The following is a 19,618-nucleotide window of genomic DNA, read 5'->3' as shown; positions in this document are numbered from 1 at the left end:
AAACTTCAATAGCAAGGATTTGAGCTCATGTTAGTCTGAGATCAGAGCTCTCACTCTCAACCACGACTGTGATCTAAAGCCAGAATGCTTTAATAGTTTTTAAAACCATACGGGTGATTATGTAGGAGGAGAAATACTTTCAAGCACCTTGGAAGTTTTTCACAAAACTAGTTAGTATGCCAAGCACTGATCATTCCTATTTATTCTTGAAAGCATAAGGTTTCTTTGGGTTATCATATACCTTAACAATAACTTGTCTCTCTCCCCCTATGTCAAATTGGCCTTTCCCTAGGCTACTAGTTGGGAAAGCCATGCTAACACCCTCATAAGAAAATGAAATAGTCACCCCTCCCCCCGACCAGGTGTATTGCCAAGGCTGTCAGGTCATGAAAATGTGTCAGGACGCATTCTTTACCAAACCATTGAAAATAGCTGGCCACCTCAGGCACACATGCCAAACGTGAATTTTAATGTATTCTCTTTTAGGAATATATAAAATGGAAATTTGGAATAGCACCAAGAAATCAGCCCAGCCAGAGTTAGGTTGATATGAACCAGTTGTCCTTCTTGACATTCCTTGTTAGGATTGAAAGATTATTTGAAGAGGCAGGTTCACATGCTTACAGCCCCCAGTTTTTATTTTTGTTTTCAAAATACTTATCGCGTGCCTTTGCTCAAGGGAATTTTAGTAATGATTAGTTGACATTTGTGAAGGGAAAGTCAGTTAATATTACATTATGGCATTCAAATGTCCCACTTTCAATGGCAATGGTTCTGTTGTACTCCAAAGAAAATAGTTTGTTTTAAACCATAAACCTCGATGAAACAGCTTAAAAACCAGTCCTGAAATTACTATTATAATTCTCCCTTAAAAACTTAGGCTCTGTCAAATGCTGTGCTTTGTTTTATTTGTTTACAAGTAGATGTCTCTCTTTCTCTATTTTTTTATTATTATAATTTGCTTCATTTGGTTGTTTTGGAAAGAGATGTTTAAATACTTCCTTTATAAACTTCTTTATATTGGAGGGTGGGGCAAAATAAATACAACAGTTAGTCTATAACAAATCTAGTTAACGTTGCTACTTGAAAACTGAGTTATATTTTTCACATGTAAAACATATGCCTGTGAGTCACTGGCATGTGCTTTTTATAATCAATAGGTAATGCAGACAGCCTGATGGTCATACATGAGTGTAAATTATCAACATGATATAAATGAGGGGCTGAAAGTCCAGTGACTGTTATAGTAGCTTTTTATTTAAATTTACATTTTAATTTAAATTTAATTTATTTAAATTTACCTTTCAAATGTGACTTATTAGTAGAAAAACAGATATAAACATCAATTTTATTTGCATTAAACATTTTTAAGAGACCATTCTCGGGGTTTTAGTTAAAAGTGGGGGGAAAGAATGACAATTTGGTTTTCCTGAGACGTGAAATCAGACAAGTCAGCTTGGCTAATGCAGTTCCTGCGGTTCCTGCAGGCTGCATGCCTCTGGTCTTCCTCCGAGTGGCTCTGCTGATGAAACCTAGCTCTGGCCTTTCTTTTGCTTTTGCTTGAACCTGGCATTCATGTGGGAAGGTAGTAGGATACAGATCACAAAGAGAGTGAGCTGTTTGACCTGTGCCATGCCCTATTTGACCGAATGGGTTTGTTTTTTATTCCTGCCTTCCTCCTGGACCCTGGTCACTCCTGTGATCAATAGACCGACAGTGAGCGCACGGACACCGCGGCCGACGGGGAAACCACTGCTACTGAGGTTGGTACCATCACTGCGGGCGGCTAGTCGCCAGCCCAGCGCAAGCACCTCATGAGCATGGCTCTGCATTCAGGGCCTTTGAAGATTAGCTTCGATAGAGTAGAGATCAATTCTAACTCTGAAAGGAGGCAAGAAATATATTCTATTGCCTAGGCCAGGGGTTCTCAAATTCTGGCGTACCTCAGAATCCTCTGCAGAGTCCCTTCCTCCTATTTCTCCTGCAAAAGAAGGTCTGGGATGGGACTCCAGAATGTGCATTTCTAGCAAGTTCCCAGGGATGTTAGGATCACATCTTGAGAACCTTTGGCTAAACCAATAATACTTAAAAATACATACATATTCCCCTTTCCCAAATGAGAAGCTGTTTATGTATAATAGCCGTGATAAGTGAAGAGGAGGGTCACAATTTAATTAGCTTATTTACTAGATATATTTTAGATCCCAAATAATAATTAAAATAATAATACATCTTTTAACTCCTGTTTGTAGACTGGATGAACATAACCTAGGTCACTCAAAAGAAATGAATTCTCTAAGGAAGAAAAAATTAGCAAATTAGTACTCTATTTAAAAAAAAATGCTATCACATTGAACAGTGATAGGAAAAATACTATGCTATCATTTATCCTTAATAAGGATAAATAAACGTGTGCGCCTATGTTGTTTTTCAAATATTCTCTACCGATAGCTAAAATTTCAGTAAAAACTGTATCTATGGTAATGGAAGTCAAGACATTCCTAAAGTCCTCACAGAATTTGTTTTTTACTTTGTGATAGTATTTACTCTAAGTTGTTTTTTACATCATCCAGTTAGAACAGTCTTCTAGTAAGACATTCAGAACTAAAAATGTAAATAGTATCTGTATAATACTTAATTGAAAATATCTCCAGAAATACTTTTTAAAATGGAATTTTATTGAATTTCATCCTTGGGAAATACCAGAGTACAATTCAAAGTCTGGAAATCACAATTTTTCATTGAAAAAATATATATGTTAGTCGTAATAATATTGTAGGGGCACCTGGCTGGCTCAGTCAGTAGAACATGCCACTCTGACTCCTGATCTTGGGGTTGTGAGTTCAAGCCTTGCATTGGGCATAGAAAGTACTTAAAAAGAAATTCTAAAAAATAATATCATAAAACAACTATCCAGATTCTTTTAAGCAATTACATATAAATTTATTACAAGTTAATAATTTTCTGTGCCAGATTATAACAAAATTACATCTTGATTTTTTTTAAATCAAGTTTAATTTTTTTTTTATTTTTTTATTTTATGATAGTCACAGAGAGAGAGAGAGAGGCAGAGACACAGGCAGAGGGAGAAGCAGGCTCCATGCACCGGGAGCCCGATATGGGATTCGATCCTGGGTCTCCAGGATCGCGCCCTGGGCCAAAGGCAGGCGCCAAACCGCTGCGCCACCCAGGGATCCCACATCTTGATTTTATAACAATTAATAGTTACATGTAGCTACACGTTAATTCAGTAAGCTTCATCAGAATCTTAATGTGTGCTGTAAATGCAGAATATTTTAATAATACTCTAAATTTCTATACCAGTTTTAAAGGACGCTATATAATGTTTGAAGCATGCAAACGTGTACATGCAACATAGGTAATTATGAAGCTTAAAAATAAAAGAGCTGTGAGCGCACCACACACTTAAGAATTAGTGTGTTGCCAGAGTTAGAGTTACCTGTGCACTCTCACACTTTTTAAATACTTGCCCTTCTCTCCTCTCGGGAGCCAGGACCATAGTAGTGCCAGGTGAAATGTGCTGGGGCCAAGAAAGACTAATTGGTTGCAGGCCACCTGCTCAGGTGTCTCCCTCTTCTCACCTGTAATTACACTGTGATCCTCCTCTGTGGACCTGGGTCCGAGTACCCCTGGCAAGACATGCAGCTTTACTACTGCCTGCAAATGAGGCTTGGCCTAGTTACCTAGTTGGTGGTACTCAGATACCAGTCCAAGGGCTAAACAGATCCTTGAAATTAGAAAAACAAATATAATGAAGTGGCTTTTAGATAAATCTGTTGTATTTTTTAAAAACTCAACAGTGATCCTGTCTACATTTTAAAGAAATGCTGGTAATGTTGATGGTAGTTGATCCTTTTTTTTTTTTTTTTAACTTTCTTAACTTATATCAACCTCCTCCCTTCCCAAATTTATTTCTAAGTCTATAGGTTCTAATTCAAGGTTCCAAGAAATTCTTAAATGTGGGACCCTCTATGTTAAATTCTTTGAGCCTCGGTTCTCTGACCTATAAATTGGGGATAATAGCTATAACCTCATAGGGTTATAAAGACTTACAGATCCTAAGGGAGCCCTCATTATTGGGTAATCATAACCACTCTTGTGGATTGTAGTTTGGGTGTGGCTCCCCACACTTCCTGAACCATTTCTAGTGTTCATTAAGGCCGGCCTGCCAAGTGCTGGCTGTCCCCTCCCACGTATGTGTGTGTGCTCATCGGCACTTAGAAGTCTCCAGGTTAAAGTGTCAGAGACTCACCGAGCAGGGAATCTTTTACCCCTGTCTTCTTCATAAGCATCGTAATTTATGTGTGAGAATGTGGTGGCTTGCATATAGGAAAGAAATGACATCCATATTCAAACAAGAGCAAACTAGTGCAAGTTTCTATAGAGCATAGTTCTTCGATCATAGAGTCAATTACATGGTAAGACTTTATTTCCCACTCTTTCTTGATGCTGGCAGTCGGACCAGGAGGAAGATGCAGAGCTCAAGGCACAGGTAGAAAATTAAAAATAAAACAAAAACCAAAACCAGTGTGTGATAAGTCATTGTTCGTCTACGGTGTCCCAGCCTTCCAGCATGCTCCGTAGGCGGTTACCCGTGTTGTCGGTGCAGTGTGGAGGATGGCATTTGTTCCCGTGACTACTGTGTCCCTTACCTTTCCCTTTCTTCTCCACTTTTTTCAGAATAGTCTGATTAAGCGAATAAAGGGTGAAAATGTGTATGTCAAACATAGTAATCTTATGTTAGAGGTTGGTATTGGTATATACCAGTGCATGTTTGTGTGTGTTGGCATTTCTGTTAGTGGCATACCTGTGGGCTCATACGATGGTGCATGAACTGTGTGCTCTCACCTGTGAATAAGTGGGGATACCTTCTTAGCCTACTTTGATTCCTTTCTGATTCCTTCCTTCTCCTAGATATAGATCCTTTTTCCTGTATTTGTTTTAATTTCTTGTTACATGTGAATTACACTCTATAGTTTGCCTTTAAAAACTCTTTTGATTTTTCTGCTTGTGTGAACTAGATTTTTTTTCTTCTCTCTTCCTTAGAAATATCACATTTTCACCAAAGTGCTTGTAGTAGTGTCATGAGCCCTGATCAGATTCCTTTTATTTTGAGTACTAATGAGATTGACATTACTTTAGAAAAAAAAAAAAAAAAACGCAGATAGGAAGGCAAATGTAAAACATTGACTGTTGGATTCTTTATGTTCTGAATATAGGAGCTAGATAAAACTCAAGATGACCTGATGAAACACCAAACCAATATTAGTGAGCTGAAAAGAACCTTTTTAGAAACCTCCACAGACACTGCCATCACGAATGAATGGGAAAAGAGGCTTTCTACTTCCCCAGTGCGACTAGCCGCCAGGCAGGAGGACGCGCCCATGATCGAACCACTTGTACCTGAAGAGGTCGGTATTCGGGCATTGGGTTGCCATCATCTTCTGTTCACTAGCATCACTCCTCTACAAGGCCTGCCCCTGGGGAACGCAGTTGGCAAGCTTCTGAGTAGACCGTCTTGCCGCCTGTCTGCGTATAACCTGAACTCACATACTTAGGCCTCCAAAGCAAAGCTGCAGAGTAAAATGATGTGGCGGGTGAGGGATGAGCAGACACATCACAGGGTGCTGGGAGTGAACAAGGAGGCCCAGGGAAACTACAGTGCATGCAAATTGGTTTATTCTAACCACAAACCTAGATTTCACAGCTGGGAGAAATGGAGATATTGTCTTAATGAACTGACACTTTTTCTGAAAACGGTTTTTCTGCCGCATTCAGAAATGCCCTGAAAACCCACGAATGTTTCTCATCAGTTGCAAGATGAGGCGTAGAGAGATTGTCTAATGTTTGACTAAACACTGATCTGAAGTTGACAGAATTTCAGGTTATGTTTCACTCTGAGAAACCAGTGTTTTTTACTGGTAGAACTAGCGTTTGATTTGATTTTGATTTTTAACTGATTTTTTAAAATAGAAGCAACTGGTTATTTTAACCGATTTATAATCAGTTTTTGATTTTTAATAAAGTAGAGGCCGGAATGTCTCTTCAAGTAAGACTGTTCCATATTGAAAAGCTCTCTTGAAATGTACAGCCAGACAGTGAGGATTCAGCTGATACTATTTCAGGGCTCCCACTGTGGGACCCACAAATGGCAGTGGTGCCCATCTGTCAACTATTCAACATCCTCTTGCTTTATCTGTCTTTCAAAAGAACTAGTTTTTTAATAAACGGATCTTTCTAGCATTATACTGATTAACTTCTTTATTATCAAGTTCCCTTTATTGTAACATCGTTGTCCAGAAAGCTGAGACAGAAGAAAATAAAAACTTCAGCCTCTATGGGAGAAAAATCCGTTAAGTGGTCGTCTACATGCAATGCTTAGGTCCTTGTAGTGAAAAAAAAAAAAATCTACTTACACTCATTTTGATCATTTTCTAAACTTCCCTTAAAAGCTATCCATCAAAAGTGACAAGGTGTATATCCATTTGAATTACTTTGAAAGGGGCCCTTTTATGCAGAATAAATGAAAAGTACTGTTGCCAAAATATTCCTGTACTGATGCACATCAGTTTCATTCAGATTACTTGAGTAATCTACAGTAGCTGGTAGTGGTGATTATATTCTAAAAATACTATGTATGTTTACTATAAAGTGTGAATTTTATTGCCAGTGGTTTCAACTTTCAAATAGTGATTTAATAGCACATAAGTTGCAAGGATGCCCCAAAACATCTCCTCATTAACTTTGGAGCATAGACAAATCCACATACAGGGCAGGGCCCACCAAACAGGAAGGATAGATGTGTGGTACGTGAAGGGCTCCGCGTATGTCTCCACAAATATTTCCCACAACAGGCTTTTACGATCCACCTAGGCTTATTAGTCCATGTTAGAAGTACATTCCCTCCTGGTCACTTGAATAGGTAAAGTTTCCAAATCCCAACCAAAATGAAATACCCACTAGCACTTGTACAGTGTCAGTATCATCCTCTTTTTTAACATAGGTGGTAGTTTTACAGTACATAAGCTTAGCACAGCTGATCTTCTTCCATCACAGATTCCATATTTGCACATTCATCTACTCGCTGAAATTCACTGTAACCCTAAACTCAGTATTAATGGCACTTTCACAGTTGTCCACAGACAGACACAGAGTGGGGAAAACTTTGAGTCTCAACCGTGCACGTTCCCAGCTTTGGTTGAACAAGGCAGTGCTCTGCCTTCCTGTTGAGTCCCCGTACTATGAACACATGTGCTTTTTGTGCCTATTTAGTGCTATGGTTTTGTGTGTCCATGGGTGATTCTGCTGTTTCAAATAACCCACACACAGAGTGCCGAAGTGCTAGCTAGTGTTGCTCAGCGCAAGAGCACTGTGATATGCTTTTTGGGAAGATATGTTAGAGAAGTCTCATCAGGAATAAGTCATAGTGCTGCTGGCCATGAGTTCAATGTTAACGGATAAGTAATATGTATTAAATAAGGAGTCTTTAAACAAAAACACATACAGAACAAGGGTAGGTATTGAACAGTTGATGACAATACCATGACCAGAGGCTCACAGAGGCCTTAACCATATGTTTCCCATAAAATCAATGGTTCATTATTCACAAACTCATGTTCATGGTGATTCTATTGAACATAATTACCATGAATATCTGGAATCAACTCTATTTGTGCATTTGTATGCTTTCTAGTCCAGCTCTACTCTTGATAGGCAGATCTTGCCTGGGCCTCGAATTAGGGGGGAAAAAAACATTCACCATGATCATCTCTTTCTGGATAGGGAGAGTTCTCTTCATTCTCCGAATCTGACTTCTGTGACTTTCCATCCAAGCCTTGGGGTGCGACTCTAGGTGCATACTAAAATTATCTACCAGAAGTTTAAAAATACTGATGCCTGGGATCTATTAATCAGAGACTGATTTAATTAGTCTGATCTGCAGCCCCACAGAGTACTGTTATTTAAAAGCTCTCCACGTAATTCTAATGCACAGTGCAGCTTGAGAACCCCTGGCCCAAGGAGAAACAAGGGCCATGGCTCTGCACAAATCCCTGCTCCTCTGAGAGAGAGTAATACCTCTGTACATTTGCAGGTCAGTAAGGGCCTTGTTTCCTAATTATGACATAGCAATGAATGTTTAAGTCACTAAAAGTGTTTAGGGGTATACAGCTGACTCTGTTCTAACCTGCAACAAAAGTAAACATACCGATTATCAGCTTTTCTTTAGTTATCAGCATCTCATCACTTATCTTTAGCTAAACTAACTGCACTGAGGTTGACTATAGGATTTTAAGCTCTATCCCTTATGTGACCCTTTTCTCGCACTGGACATACACAGTTCGGAATACAAACAGTGTTGGTACTTTCATTATAGACAAAGACAATTTTGAAATTACTTGATGTCAGATAACAGGATATGCAAAAAAAAAACAAAAACAAAAAACACTTTTCCTGCTATTGGTTTGTTTTTTTGTTTTTTGTTTTTGTTTTTGTTTTTTTTAGACTTTCATCCTAGGAATAATCTTTAGCTCAGTGATTATAATTAGAGGCCTACCAGTGGTATTCTGAAAAGTACCTACAATTTTGACCTTTCCTTCCTGTTTCTTATTCCTCTGTGACAAAAAGGCCACATTTGAGAGTAAAACAAAACAAAACAAAAATCCATATTTAATGATCCCACATGGTACATTTTGTCTTTCCAACACCTTGCTCCAAAATGGGACAGGACAGGGTTGTTGCTTTTTACCCTTCAGAAATATCTTTCTTGTTCCTAACTGAAAAAGGGGGATAGGAGATTGATGTTATCAAAATTTGCCAGTAAGACCTTCAGGGGGAATATTCTAGATGTCCCCTTACAAACTCTTATAGGTAGACTATTAGAGGTCGTCCTGATTGATTTGTACACACATAGGAATAGTAAATAACTCTCAGTAAATTACATTGTTTACAATAGAACTTATTTTAAAAGCTCTGTTCTAGAAACTTTGAGCTTTCTTTTTTTTTTTTTTAAACTTTGAGCTATTAGGATTTTTTAGATGAAATAACCCTTTCTGTCATTACTCTATGGAGCTATACTCTCGGCACAGGGATCGGCTTAGTGGCTAGTATATGGCCCCTTGAATTATTCCTATTTAATACTAAAGGAAATAATAAAAAGATAAAAGGAAGAAGCTAGTTGCTAATGTGTCATATTTATTTACTTCAACGTTTCTTAATGGTACATGTTAAGGCATGATTTGAAGCACTTAATTTTTCACTAAGATATTTTGAAATTGACTTTTTTAAAGTTATTTGCCATCTTAATAAAAGTTCAAATAAAGCTATAAATTTTGAATATACCTTGTGGAATAATAAAGGAATCAATCAAGGTCCAACTGAGTTTACTCAAACCAGTAGCTGATGCAATGGCCCTTGTGCATCTCCTTGCCCGGGATTAAGCCAGCGCTTCAGCAGGGAATGCAATCAACTATTTGTCAAATGTAGGAGTGAGGATCTTTTTCTCACTTAATTTTTTTTAATCTTAACAACTTCTTTTACTACTCACTTCTCCAGTTTTGCAGATGACTAGCCTAGACACTGTGCTAATGTCAGGGAGCTCTTTCTATTGCTCTTGCATGTTTTCTGTTGGTAGAAGTGGCAAAGGTGTGAGTCAAACACTGGAGCTTCAGGAAATAATCTGTTACTTTGGGGAAATGATTAAACGTTGAGAAAGTTTCGGACCATTTTTCAAATTCATAAACAATCATTTACTTCTTCAGAAAAAGATGAATGACTATTATATGTAAGACACAGTAAAAGAACTGTCTTCCTAACTTGCCTTTTCTGGAAACTGTCTGCTTCCTCCTCTCCAACCCAACCCCCTTTATTCAAACAGACCAATGAAGAAAGAGAAATTTCTGAAAAAGTTATATTTTTGCAGCAAGGAAGCTCTCCATTCCTTGAGTCTCAGGTAAAAAACAAACATAAAGGAATTTCCCAGAAGGGAATCGCTCTTCAGATTTCAGTGTCATGAAAATGTCTTTAGTTTTTATTTTCTTTTGTAATTTTATCTTGCTTCCGAATAAGGTAGGTATTTCATTTTTGCTTAGATTCTGGGGAGGGGAAGAGGGAGCTTTATTACTATTTTAGTTACCAGTTAGCCATCATTCCTTTATGGCTCTTGCTCCTTGGTGATTATATCTGTGTATGGTCATTGAACCACGATGATTATGCTTTCTAACAATATTATTGGACTCTTTACTCTCTGCTTTCCCTATAGAGTGGTACTAATTTAGATGACCTTGACTGATTGTGAAAGTTCTGAACTTTTATTGGTTTTCCTACTAGCCGAGTCTGATAAAGAAAATGCAGGAAGGAGATTCTGCGGCCTCTGTGGTTACCTCTCATCAAATCATTTTCCAGAAAACTGTCCCATCGACCTTAGAGGTTATTTTTCAGTTCATTTCATTTAATCCAGCACCAGCGTGTAGACTGCTCTCTAACGTTTGTTCTTAAGGCGCACATGTTTCTAGATTCAAATGCTTAGACCAAGATAAATATGAAAGTAGAAAAACACTGTAGTTTAAAATGTAAATCAAGGTGCTCATCTGCCCCTGGTTTTGATTTGTCTTCCCTCCGTGATCTGTTAGACTAGTCCGCTGCCTGGTCTCAGCCTTTTAGCCTTCTCAAATAGAACTTTCTTAACTTTGATTTCTTCTGCTATATTGGAAGTAAGACTAAGGAAAGTGGCAAAAAAAAACTGCTCAGACAATGAACTTCACTTATAAGATTGGAACACGATACAGACCACCATGACCTATTTCTAAGAGTCTCCAACAATGCCCCAGCCGTAGGAGGCACTTCCCTGCAGGGCCTGGATTATAGGCACACTCACTGTTTATTGGATAGTAAGTGCTGTAGTGCATTTGATCATCCTATTTAAGGAAGTCTGATTTACAAACATGAAAAATGGTATTTATTCACAGAAACTTAATGGGATGGATGCTGGCAAGTTCTTTGTGAAAACAGCAGATAAGAAGTGAAGTGTGGTATTACAGTTACCCAGGAACCGTCTTTTTGTGTCAATACAAGCTACATGACTTGTACAACAACTTCAGTCACGTCATTTAATCTTGAAATCTAAAATGATCAGAGAGTTTAGCATAAGGTCAAATATATTCTTGCAAAACTTTACCACCAAGGTAGGGTCCTGTTTCAAGAAATCTGAAATGGCAGCTCCACGTGCAGACTGTATGCCAAGTAGAATGTCAGAGTTTATAAATTACAGACAGGAAGAGATTTGCAAGCATAATTCTTAGATATTAACACCAGCCCCGTGCAGTCACATCACAGTGTAGCTTTTGCCCTGGTTTTCTTAGATGATTCTTATTTTAGAAATGAGACCATCAGAATGTCTAATTTAGCTTTTATATTTCAAATATAGGGCACAGAGGATTGGGTTATTGTAGACAAAGTACCCACTGAGGTAGTTGATGGTGATTCGAAAAAGATTGTGACTTACAAGGTCGTGACGGTGAGCAGTAGAACCGGTGACATCCCCGCCGATCTGTTAAGATCCGGTGCCATTGAAATGCAGAGCTTCGATGACTGGGCCCGGGAAATGCAGTTGAAAGGAGAAAGCAAACAGAAAATATACACTCTAGGAAAGTCCTACGACACCGTATCGGGAAAGATCGTTACCATGACTGGGAAAGCCAAGGAGGGGGAGAAGGGGATGCCGCCCTGCAGTCCAGAAGCCTTCCAGAAAACAGAGAGAGGCTTGGCGGAGCCCATGAAAGGCTTTCCACCCACGGCCGATTTCGAGGTCCTGGACGCCGCCCCTGATGAGAAGCCCAAAAGAGCACCCGAGGTCCACACCCCCAAACGGAAACTGTCCGAATCCCTGGCTCCCATCAGGGAAGCCGAGTCCCGGCGGCCCAGCCCTGAGGAAGAAGATGTGCAGAAAGCCCCAGGGTCGGGCCGGGCCACGGGGCCCCTCGCGGGCCTGGACAGCACGCGTCTCGCCAGGATGGAGCCAGCGGAGGGCGAGGTCTTGAAAGTGGGGCTCTTTGGTCCCAGGAGGAAGAGCCTGTCTGAGTGGAGATACTCCCAGGAACCGGCTGTCACCGTGGCCACTGCTCATTACGTTACCGAGTCGGCCACGTCCCGAGTTGTGGTAACCAGTGCCTTTCGTTTGGGCCACCGTGTCAGAGTCCAGCATGACCTTTTTTTGAGGCAGTGCCCTTCCACCCTAAACTTTTCTGTTCCTCTCGCTATTTGGCTTTATGTTGAGAGCCACCAACCCTAGCTTTTTCATTTTTTTTCATGGTTAGATGGATAGCGCAGTCCAGTGTAAGCATTAAAAACACTTTCCGTTTTATTTCCAGCTCCCCGATCCCGAGATGTGGTAGTGCTGCCTGGGGCTTGCAATGAAGGGGAAATGACCTGCTTATGCCGGCACCACCCACATCCTAATAACTCTCTCTGCTTTACCAAACCAGAGCTCATGGTCACCTCAAGTTGCTATTTTATTTCCCATTCTTTTCTGTTTCCAAAATCTGTATGGTAGATTCCCTCCTGCCTCCTCCCGCCTTCCTCCCATACAGTTTTGTCTAAGCAGCTGTGAATGTGACTATACCCGTCTGTTCCTGTCTCTGTGTTTGACTGTCCGTTTCTTTGTTCACTCAGACTAAACAGTCGTCTTCTGAAAAGCTCATGGATGGCTCTGAAATCTTCAGTTTGTTAGAGTCTGCAAGGAAACCAACAGAATTCATAGGAGGGGTTACTTCTACTTCTCAAAGCTGGGTTCAGGTGGCCAATTGCTCCCTCTTTGGTGTTCCTGACTCTGCCTATTTGCCTTTCTTTATGCCTCTTTGGTGTGTGTGCACGTGTGTGTGCATGCATGTTTTGCATCCAAGTGGCTTTAAGGCCTTAAACACCTGAGAGGTATCTTCAGGTGTTTTCCTTTGTGCCTGCTTGGCATAGCTGTGATATGCCTTTATTTGCATCACTAGAACATACTTCAGATATTCAAAAAGCAGTCATGTTGAAAAATCTTAATAGCATTTAATTTTTTAAGCATCTTATGTCATCCATTAGGTCTCAGAAAGCTGCCAGAATCTGGGAAAATGCTACAGTGCTTTCATTTTGTTTTGTTTTCTTTGCGTTTTATGCCGCATCCTGTTTCATCTGCAGATATCCCGACATAGCAGCACAGGCTTGTGTGTGTGTGTGTGTGTGTGTGTGTGTGTGTGTGTGTGTGTGTGTGTGTGTTGGGGCAGAGGACGCGCCTCCGAGATTCTGGTGGGAGGAATGAAAGCTAATTTATATTTTCTGTAAGCGTTTCTGATTATAAGCACTTGACACTGGCTTTAGGTGTCCTGGTGAGTGGCTGCTTTTGTTTTTATTTTGGCTTTGTGACCTTTGGTGTATGGAAAGCCACACTGACACCCCAATCCTCTCCCATGCAGAAAACAGAAACCAAGACGGAGTCCAGCAAGACGGAGACAGAAACAAGCCACTTAGCACCGAGCCCCCAGCCACTTAGCACCGAGAAGGTTGTGCAGGAAACCGTGCTGGTGGAGGAAAGACATGTGATGAATGTGCATGCGAGTGGGGATGCTTCTTACGTGGCTGGAGATGACATGGATGCTGCGACACAGGCAGCATCTGCTGATGCTTCTGGCTTGAAAGGGAAGGAGGGCTCTGCTCTGCCGGAGGGGGCTAAGGAGGAGAAGGGGCAGGTGGCCGATAAAGCTGTCCTCGAACAGGAAGAGACAGCTACTGCTTCCCACGAGCCAGAGGAGGAGCAGAGTACAACAATCCACGTTCCTGAAACTCGGGAACAGAAACCTCATTTTGAGGTAACTAGTAGTTGACGTTACTTTCAGCACCAACATAAAACTGACATATGACTCCCCAAAATCTCGTTAAGCGTAAAGGTGGAACTAAGTTTAATTTTCTACCTTTTCCAAGTGCAATTTGTTTCTCCTCTTATTCCCCCTCTTGCACGGCGACAGGGCCTCCATGCTGGTTTCCATCTTTGGGTTCACATGCAAATGTATTTAATGATTATTAATTATGTGTGGTTCCAGGAAATGGTTTCTACCTTCACTGTAATTATTGGCAGTAAACCTGGGGAATGTGTGGCCAGCCAAGATAGTAGAAAATTAGATAAATTTATTTTTGATCAGGATACTTATCCAGAAGGCCCAAAAACCATGCTCGCCCAGGTACCAAATGCCAGAACTTTGTTCTTTATCTCTTTTACTGAGATTCCTAAAGTATATGGAGTGAGGGGTGGCTAATGTCTTAAAATCTGTTCCTTCTTTCTAAGAAGTTATTAAATAAAAGGCGAATTGATTATTTTTGATCTATTAGGCAAGACAGAAAAGGCAACATAAAAAATAGTTTTTTAAACATTTCCTTCAAAATGCTTTCCTTTACCTGGAACATCCCATGTGAAAAACTCTCTGGAATTCTGAAAGACATTCCTCAACTAACCCTCCCCACGTTACACCTAACCATTTACTACATACTAACCTGTACTCATACATACCCACCAAGAGGGGAGGAAAAAGCCAAAATCATGTCTTTGTGCAAACTATTAAATAGCCACTCTACCTGCTTCCCATTGGTACAGTCATCAACCGTGAAGACAGAGAGCCTCAGTTTTGGCAGTGTTTCACCAGGAGGAGTAAAGCTAGAAATTTCTACCAAGGAAGTGCCGGTAGTTCACACAGAAACAAAAACGATAACGTATGAATCGTCACAGGTAAGACTGTGCATGAAGGTCAAAGCCCTGGCACTTTGCCCCTCTCTGTGGCTCACTGCATTAAAGTTTGACCCCATGACATTTAATTCGTGAGACTCAGAGGACACAGCAGCCAAACTGTGTCTGTCAAGAGTGATAATGGTAATAATTATAACTTTATTACTGCTGACGAAGCATCAGGTGACTTACACTGGTCTTCGTATATCTCAAGAGGTAGAACGAGGCTCAGGGACCTATTTCCCCAGCCATAGATGAGGAAGCCTCGTCTATGAGGCTATGAGGTAGCTCGAGCAGACACTACTCCTATTTCGCAAGGCCCAGTTTTTAAAGATGATTAACCTTGGCTGTGTTTGGGCGAGCCTGTCCCCAAGGCCATGGCTCCCATGTGCTGATTGGACAACGCGGCTATGGGGGTAGGTAACTGAATCATCGTGATGCCCTGACCTAAGTGACGTAGGGATCTGAGTGCAGTGTCTGTTCCCTGCTTTCATAGGTTGACGCTGGTGCAGATTTGGAACCAGGCGTGCTAATGAGCGCGCAGACGATCACGTCTGAAACCACCAGTACCACGACCACCACCCACATCACCAAAGTAAGTGGACTGGGAAGAGACCATCCCAGTTGGGCCGCACAGACGAAGAGTTTAGTGAATATCAGGACGCCCAGATAGGCGCCTTGGAGCTTTCAGGCCCACTCTGCTTACGGGGTGTGTGCTCTTACACGCTCCTTTCTGTTTAGGGGTATGCATCCTGACACCCTTTGCTTGCCTAACACGGAACTCCAGTCCTCAGCATGTGGTAGGAGTTCCAGAAACACGGGCCAGCCACGCCCGAAGGACTCTATTCTAGCTTCGCTTCTGGAATTAATGATTTTGAGTAATTGCCAAAGAAGTGTTTCAACGAATTCATTTCTTATCGAATGCTGTCAGTTAAAGCTCTGCTAGCATTTTCTGCCATTTCCCCCACTGAATGATGATTGTTCCTCCAAGCGGGTCAGTTTGTAACACTTGTCTGTCCCTTGCAGACTGTGAAAGGAGGCATCTCCGAGACGAGAATTGAGAAGCGGATAGTCATCACAGGAGATGCGGACATCGACCATGACCAGGTAGTGTGCATGAGGCCGTAAATACCCTGGCAGAGGAACAGACATACACTGGTCAGCCCTACTCTTCCCAGTGTTGTTCTTCTAGTCCATCATGCGGTCTGAACAGTTTTCTGAATTGAATTTTCAATATGCAATGTACAACTCCTTTTGCGGTCCTTGTACCTCATTTGTAAATTACATATATAAATCTAGCTCATAAGTCTCCACCTTGCTACTGATCATGCATGTTCCACCTCCTTTTTGTCTTTGCCCTTCTGTGATTTCCTGGGGATAGGCGCTGGCTCAGGCAATTAAAGAGGCCAAAGAGCAGCACCCTGACATGTCAGTGACCAAAGTAGTGGTCCATAAAGAGACAGAGATCACACCGGAAGATGGAGAGGATTGACCCCAGGTAAGAGGCGACACTGATTCTCTAGGCTTGGCCTTGGCTGGCATGTAGCATGGGGCACTTCCCTCTGTCCTTCCCCTGCCACCTCCTCTTCCTTCTTCTCTCACTGGCATCAGCAGGGCTGCTCAGCAAGGGGACAGAAAATTGCTTTGTGGGTGCTGGTTTGTTTCAGATCTGGGGGTTCCATACTGTGGATTTTGGCATATTCACCAGTTAAAGGCTCAAGAAAGAAGCAGTCTTTGCTTGCATGGTCTCGCTGATGTTTCCTTTTCACTCATGCCCTGTACCCTTCATTATCCAAATTCAGAGGGTCAGATTTGATTTCACTTGCCATGTGCCCTAATCAGAACTAAGGCCATTTTGTCCTAAAAGGCACAATTCGTGTATGCCAAGTACTGGGGAAATAAAGTGTGCCCATTTGTCCTTTTGACGACAGCATTATCCCATTCATTGTAAGCTTCCTTTGCGACTGTATTTGGTTATGCTTCTGATTACACTCTCATTTTGCTTTGTTTCCAAACCTGGACACTCACTTTCATTTTGGTTGTCTTATATTTTCTGTATTCTTTGGGATGATTTTTTTTTCCTCTTTGTATAGCGTCTTGTCTCAGGAGGAGGCAAAAATGCAGTCTTGTATTACAGCTTTTCTCTGGAAAGTGTGTGCATGCCTTTTCAAGGGCTGTTTGGCTGGCATCATGAGCATCTTCTGTAGTGCGCACAGACTTGTTTTGCACACTCCCCTGCCGTGCGAGAACTCACAGCCACCCAGCATCCCCAGAGGGCTTTGAATGCTGAATGCAACAGTTGAGCTACTTGCACATGTGATTATGTGATTAAAGTCTCATAAAAGCTTTACACATATAAATGAAATAAGGAAGTTCTCTAACATTGATTTAGGGAATATAGATTGAATAGTGGACTCTAAAAAATACAAAAGTCACTAATTATGCTCAACTTAATAATATAATTTGGAAGATAGCAATAAAAGGTTTCTTCGGTGAGCTTCAGCTGCTTGGCTAATGTAGTTACGTAAGAATGCATATCAGTGACTTATGCTGGTATTTTACAGTATCTTGTCAAAAAGTTCATTTGATAACCTGCAAGATACTTTTTTTGTGTGGCCTTAGTCTGAGGAAAACTCTCAGGTGTTTTCCACTGAGTAACCAATCAAATCTCTTTTCTACAGGAATAATTTAGCCTGCACATGAATCCAGTCATGCAAACCATTAGGAAAACCAGAGCCTATATGGAGTTCCCTCTTCTAACCCAACTGACTTGTATCTATCTGCCCATGGAAAATTTCAATCCAGAAGAACTGACCTTGACCATTAATAAAGACACTGGCAGAAAGATCTTCCCATAATAAAACAATCCGAATCAGCATCACGAAACTGATATTGCATGAAGCAACGATAAAATTACAAAAGAGTAGCATTTTTAATTTCCACCAAGTGTCTAAGTTTTCAGCTATATCTGCACGTTCATAACCAACAATATAAACCGTGATCTCATGTAACACATAAACAATTCATGCCTTTCATAGTTTATTATTAAAGTCTAAACAAAACCACAATTTCTTAGGTGACAGATCTTTTGTTTACAGACAAATGAAGATTACCCTAAAATGCTAGAAGCTGTCTAGGTCCGATGTGTCAGGTTTATCCCAGATTAGATGTGCCAATAACCCAAGTTTATTCAGTAAACAACTTGAATCTTGTACTTGTTTCACCTGGTTTTATTACTCTCACTCGTAAACAGCAACGACTCTCGATTTCTCTGGAAATATTTAATGCTTACAATCCTGCTTTGTGTATCTGATTTAATTCGTTATAAGGTAGTACTGATTTTAGCATATTAATGTGATTTCTTCCTTGTTCGCTTTGGTCTGCGTCCAACCTGGAAAGCTTCCAAGAGTTCCCTAACAAGTCCTAAATATGTAAATTGTCATTATTTGGGGGAAGAAACCTGTTTTTGTTGGCTTACAATATTATGAAATTTCACTCCAGAAAAATCTGTTGGGCTTCTGTTGCTTTGTTTTCTTTCTTCTTTTCTTTTTCCTTGTGTTTTTAAGTTGATTTTTCTTCTTTTACTTGAAAAAAAAAGTGTTTTATTTTTAATCTGGTCCATATTTACAATCTAGTTAAGAGCCAAGCCTTAAATTGTACAGAATTTCCACTGTAATTAAACTATTTAGTGTTTAGTTATAAATAGCCTTCAAAAAGATATATTCTCCATTACACTGTCAACTGCATCACACAGCCCATGGTGAATGTATGTTTCTGCATAGCGAAATAAAAATGGTAAATGCATTTAAAACTCTAATTCTCTATGTGTAATAATTTCAGTATTGTATGTGTTTAGCCAAGAGGTAGCATTGTCAAGACATCAAAGACTTCATTATCTGCATTGGATAGAGCTTGTCTTTTTACAGGACAAAAATGTGTCTATGGTGACAGAGTGTATGGACCCTTCAAGGTATCAGAGATGGGAAACAATACATACACATAAATGTTTGGTTCCCTAGGAAGACCTTAAAAATTACAACTGGTTACCACAGAATCTCACTTTCAAAGTTAGGATTTTTTATTAAGAAAAGTTCTATAAACCCAGTGTTTCTGGGTGCTTTTAATCTTCCAGAGAGACACCTCTCTCTCTCACATCAGCTCCGTAGCTGAACAGATTAGCCGGTGCATTCTACAAGGACCCATGCAGTGTGTTCCCACCGCTCATCGACATCAAACTCCTTCAGGCCAATCTGACACCTAAATGCACTTGCTGGCATTCACCATGTCACACTTTACCTAACTTGTGATTTTTTTTTAACTCTTAATTTTAAAAACAAATTTTTTTCCAGAGAATTATTAGATTTCACCATACATCTTGGTCTCAGTAGGGGGAACAAATTCTTATCATTTATCTGTGAAGAAGATATCTGCTGTTCTATCAGTACTATATATTCATTTTAGGTACTGAAGAATCATTTTGTGTTTGAAGCCAATCAAAAAAAAAATGTGTTGAGACCATGAACAAAAATAAACTCAAAATGGATTAAAGACCTAAATGTGGGAAACCATAAAAACCCAAAAGAGAGCACAGGCAGTAATCTCTCTGATATCGGCTGTAGCAACATTTTTCTAGATGTCTCCTAAGGCAAGAGAAACAAAAAAGCAAAAATAACTATTGGGACTACGTCAAAATAAAAAGCTGCATAGGGAAAGAAACCATCGATAAAACCAAAACACAGCCTACTCATGGGGAGAAAATATTTTAAATGACATAACTGAAAAAGGCCTAGTATTTGAAATATGTAAAGAAATGATACAAATCAACACCAAAAAAAACCCCAAAAGTCC

At 40.3% G+C, this 19,618-nt stretch overlaps 1 protein-coding gene across 18 annotated transcripts in view; it reads left to right on the top strand.

The window, feature by feature from the left end:
- Positions 1–17,982, top strand: part of EPB41L3 (erythrocyte membrane protein band 4.1 like 3) — a 141,477-nt gene extending 123,495 nt beyond the window's left edge. For 3 of the 18 annotated variants that reach the window (XM_055324018.1, XM_055324015.1, XM_055324033.1), the window contains 10 exons: positions 1,710–1,763; positions 4,478–4,513; positions 5,241–5,432; positions 12,688–12,810; positions 13,470–13,862; positions 14,642–14,773; positions 15,267–15,365; positions 15,797–15,877; positions 16,152–16,268; positions 17,452–17,982. In XM_055324018.1, the coding sequence (XP_055179993.1) occupies positions 1,710–1,763; positions 4,478–4,513; positions 5,241–5,432; positions 12,688–12,810; positions 13,470–13,862; positions 14,642–14,773; positions 15,267–15,365; positions 15,797–15,877; positions 16,152–16,262 (1,221 nt within the window). In that variant the 3' untranslated portion in view covers positions 16,263–16,268; positions 17,452–17,982. Of the gene's footprint in view, positions 1–1,709; positions 1,764–4,477; positions 4,514–4,701; positions 4,768–5,240; positions 5,433–12,687; positions 12,811–13,469; positions 13,863–14,641; positions 14,774–15,266; positions 15,366–15,796; positions 15,878–16,151; positions 16,269–17,451 lie in introns of all 18 variants that reach the window. The other 15 variants (XM_055324016.1, XM_055324014.1, XM_055324021.1 and 12 more) reach the window with 11 other exon arrangements.
- Positions 17,983–19,618: the final 1,636 nt, after the last annotated feature.

The sequence above is a fragment of the Nyctereutes procyonoides genome, unplaced genomic scaffold (assembly GCF_905146905.1).
Source record: "Nyctereutes procyonoides isolate TBG_1078 unplaced genomic scaffold, NYPRO_anot_genome, whole genome shotgun sequence".
Classification (NCBI taxonomy): domain Eukaryota; kingdom Metazoa; phylum Chordata; class Mammalia; order Carnivora; family Canidae; genus Nyctereutes; species Nyctereutes procyonoides.
This window is presented reverse-complemented; position numbering and strand designations above follow the sequence as displayed.